The 4,432-nt window shown below is 26.4% G+C and overlaps 1 protein-coding gene across 1 annotated transcript; it reads left to right on the top strand.

Moving 5' to 3' along the window:
• The first annotated feature begins 949 nt into the window (after positions 1-949).
• On the top strand, positions 950-2,329 carry LOC107911261 (transcription factor PRE3). The gene is made up of 2 exons (XM_016839134.2): positions 950-1,331; positions 2,086-2,329. The coding sequence occupies exons 1-2, from the start codon at positions 1,203-1,205 to the stop codon at positions 2,233-2,235; spliced, it is 279 nt and encodes a 92-aa protein (XP_016694623.1). The 5' UTR covers positions 950-1,202; the 3' UTR covers positions 2,236-2,329.
• The last annotated feature ends 2,103 nt before the right edge of the window (positions 2,330-4,432 follow it).

Below are 4,432 nucleotides of genomic sequence, written 5' to 3'. Positions count from 1 at the left end.
TAATAAAAATGCATTTTAACACTTGTCAAAATCCAACATCAACCAATAAAACCACAAGGACCATACAACATTGTAACCTAATGAGGATAACCACTTATATCACCTAAGGTGCTTCCGAAACAATGAACAAACTAATAAACTATTCTATCAGATTGTAGCTCCATTACTCGTCGTTAGAAATCAGATCAATATGCGTAAATCTTTAATTTTATTATATGCGTATGTTATGTATAGATTTTGTCTAAGTACTCTTCGTTTATTATGTTTTATATTAATTTAATTTTGCGTTGTAATTAGTTAATCATATCTTTGTATTTGTATTTTACTTGTGGATGCAATGTATTTACCTGTCATTCCATCACTAATAATATAACCATTTCCATTAGCTTGCAATTTTAGTTCTTTATGAGAGACAATGCTTTAGTTATTTCTTTTAATCTTTTTTTTTTTTTGCTGCTGAATTTTGTATCAGACAATGACTCATTAGTAAACAGATCATTAACCAAATTAATTGTGATGTTCAAGCTCTCACTAGAATAGAGAAATAGAATAAAACATTTATTAAAGAAAATACCGATTAGTTGAAAATTTTACTAATTTCTAAAATACGGCACTTAGTATTTTTTTTTAAATTTAAAATCCCTCAACAACCCTACAAATACATTTAAAATTAATAAATATATATATCTTCAAATTTGCGTGAAATACAAATTTAAACCATACATACTTCAAGATAAAAAATAAAAAATAAAAACCCAAAAAATTAAAGTTAAAAGATAGCTTCAAAGTAAAATTAAAATGAAGCGAATTGGGAACAACCCCAATGAAAGACAGGATGGCATATCCAAGTGTGGGTTTTGATTCTTTTGTATGTATTTTATTGTTCTTATTTATTTTTCCATCAAAACCCTATTTAAAGACAAAGAGGCATAAGCATTCTCCCATGCAAATTGTCCCCCCTTCTCTCCAATCTCCAACACACCTCCACTAGCTTTTCTCACTTGAGAGTTTAAGCCTACATTTCACACCAACTAAATCTCTTCCTCCATAACTTGTCTCCCTCAATACCATTCCTTCCTGTTCCTCATCTCCTTTTTAACTTACTTTTGCATTAATTTGCTTTCACAAACTCCCCACCTATATATATTGTAATCTGTGTGTTTGTTGAGAATTAATTTCATTAGATCATATATATCCATAAGATGTCAAGCAGAAGGTCAAGATCAAGGCAATCAGCAAGTAATTCAAGAATAACTGATGATCAGATCAATGATCTTGTTTCTAAGTTACATCAACTTCTTCCTGAGATTCGTAACTCCCACTCTGATAAGGTATTTCAACTCCCCTAACCTTTCTCTCTCTCTCTCTCTCTCTCTCTCTCTCTATATATATATATATCTCTTTTGTAATTTTCATTTAAGTATTATTAAGTCTTGAAAACTGGGGTTCTTTTTTTTTTTCCTCTGACAAATGATTAAGGACCAAACCCTTGTTTAGCTTAACTAAAATAAAAAGATAAGAAAATTGGGCGTAAAATTCAGACAATTTCCCATGCATGTATTTGGCTTTTTACTTCATCGAGAAATGGAGGAATAAAAAAGTTATCAAATTTGGAGTTTCTCTCGGTTATTATTTTTTTTCTATGTCACTTTGCACTAAGCTCGAATATAATAAACTACAGACGGTGATGGATCTTAAACTTGATTTTGGATTTAAATCTAAATTATATTTATCTCCTCTCTTTTTTTTTTCGTTTGAGGTATTTGATCATATTTACTGATATATTTATATATAAATTTTAGCAGTTTATGATTAAAACTATAATTATAAAATACGTTAAGTTATAAAGTATGAACTATATATTTGAATATGATATTTCAACCTTTTTTGTTCTTTGATGTTGATGGTAAACAGAAATTAGATTTTAATTAATTGTAACTTATAAAATGATCTCACGAAACAAATAAAATTAACAAAGAAGTTCTGTTATTAGCGACGGATATAGCGGCATAACTTTTAGCGACGATATTATTATTTTTATTTTAGCGACTAAAAGTAGCAATTTTAAACCTGTTGGATTGACAGGTTTCAGCGGCGAAAGTGTTACAAGAGACCTGCAACTACATTAGAAGCTTACACAGAGAGGTTGATGACCTTAGCGAGAGATTATCAGAACTATTAGCGACCACTGACAATGCCCAAGCTGCCGTAATTCGTAGTTTGCTTATGCAATAATAGATCACTTAATTAATAAAAATGAGGGTTAATTTTTGTATTAGGACTTTTATGGCTTCACTACTTTAATTTTATATTTTTAGAGTTTTCTTAATTTGTCTTTCTTTATATTTTTGTTATTTCTTTGCATTTCTTTTCTAATTTATGCTTTTTATTTTCTTTTGATTACGACTTTGTTTGTTACTAGCTAGCTAAGAACCTAAGTTGAAACCCAATTGAGTAGATAATCTTTGTGCAAAGCTTTATGTGTTAATTTAGAAATAATTTTAAAAAAATTTTAATCCATCCATTTTAAATTCAACTCATGAATTTTAAATTGATGTATCAAGAAAGATATCTCTTGAATTAATAATTAATCAAATTTAAATAATTAAATAATTAAATATTGTTATCTAATGTGTTGTTTAATGTGATTTTAAGGAGAGAAATTTACTTTTTTTTTCTCAATAGTATTTCAATTGACCATAACCCATGTCCATAAACATTTATTAACCAATATTAGATTATGATATACACTTATGTGGGTGAAAAATAAAATAATAAAACAAATATATTTATAAAATATTTGTATAAAAAATAAATAAGACTTTAGTTGAAATAATAAAGAAACTCAAAATCATAATGTCGCCCATTCAAATGTCCGTTTGAATAAGAATAATTAAAAATAACAACGAGTTGAATATTAATTTTGTTTTAATCGTAATATTCAAAATATAAATCCATTTATATATTCATACTAAATTTAAGTATTATCATATGAATTTAGAATAAATAAAAAAATCAAATATCTATAAATATCTACCACACATACTGTCCACTAGAAAAAAAAATTAATGAATGCGTAATGATATTAATTAATATGTAAACATTAAAAAGTAGTATAACTCAACAAAAGAACTTGATTAAATACAAAATTATCTTAAATAGTGATTAAATAATTTGTAGTCGGTGCTTATTATTATAAAATAATAAGAGAATAAAGATCTTGATCCACTGATCAAGCTTCTCTCAACGTGCAAACGTGATGAACTCACCAATTTCAAGACATTAATTAAACCAAACTAGTTTTCTCTGCCAATTAATTAGAATGGTAGTAATTGTTAATTACTTATTAAATCAAAAGTGCTCAAGTAAAATATCTGTCTTGGGACTAATCTGTATAACTTTTCTTAAATTTTACTCAGCAGGTGTGTCTACTGATTCTAAAGGCTACCTAAAGTTAATTAATATTGTGAACAGTTTAAGATATTCCTTTTTGTTTGTAATGAAGATTGCAGTTTATAAATTGAAATAATTTAGTTGATTTCGTTATAATAATAATAATAAGATATAAATTTAAACTTATTTAAATATATATTACTTTTTTTATTTATGGATTAAATATTTAAAGAAGATTATATTAATTTAAGTTAAAATTTTTAAATTTAGACCCAATTTATTTTTATTTTTCACAAGTAACATTTTTGAAGACAAGTTTTCATAATTTTTTCAATGTTGACATTATATACCCATATTTGTTCATAAATTCATAATGTTGGCATTGTGCATACATGTAGAAATGGGCAGTCATATATACTTAATTGTCTCAAATTATATAGCAATATGAATAGAGGCATGGTCAATTTTATCGTTAAAGTTGAAAGTACTTTTGATTATGTTGTTGTAAAGTAAAAGTTATATATTTAAATGAGTTAATATTTTGATATATGAAATATATAAATTTAAATTATAATAAAATATTAAAAATATTTTATTAGAATAATTAATATTATGATGTATGAAATGTATAACGAATTTAAATTTATATATTCACATATTATATTTAAATATTAAAACCCTAACCAACACCCCTAATTCATCATCACCAATAGCTTTGTCAAGTACTGCATCACAGTTTACTTTCAACCAATTATCCTCAAACCTCTCTCAGTCATATACATATTTCATAGTTTCGTCTCTATAAGGGTGTATATAAACAATGTTTAATAGGATTAACACTAGTGCAACATTTTCATAGAAAGATCTTTAACTTACTTAGCATCTTTAACTTCTAGATTACTATCTATATTCTGTTATTAACCAAATGTGAGGAAAAGGGTTTGTTTTTTGCTTTGTACCCTTAATAACTTATACATTGACCTAACAATGTATATGTCACGGTCTGCTCACGAGCAAGGCACCCAAAAGTTCGGAATAA

Source organism: Gossypium hirsutum, chromosome A11 (genome assembly GCF_007990345.1).
Source record: "Gossypium hirsutum isolate 1008001.06 chromosome A11, Gossypium_hirsutum_v2.1, whole genome shotgun sequence".
In the NCBI taxonomy this organism is placed as follows: Eukaryota; Viridiplantae; Streptophyta; class Magnoliopsida; order Malvales; family Malvaceae; genus Gossypium; species Gossypium hirsutum.
Note: the sequence above shows the minus strand (reverse complement) of the source record. Positions and strands in the feature narration are given on the sequence as shown.

Bases quoted from the DNA above. Each gene is read 5' to 3' on its own strand.
- LOC107911261 (XM_016839134.2), top strand. From the start codon at position 1,203: ATGTCAAGCAGAAGGTCAAGATCAAGGCAATCAGCAAGTAATTCAAGA. The intron at 1,332-2,085 runs GTATTTCAACTC...TTGGATTGACAG, and splicing joins GTAACTCCCACTCTGATAAG to GTTTCAGCGGCGAAAGTGTT.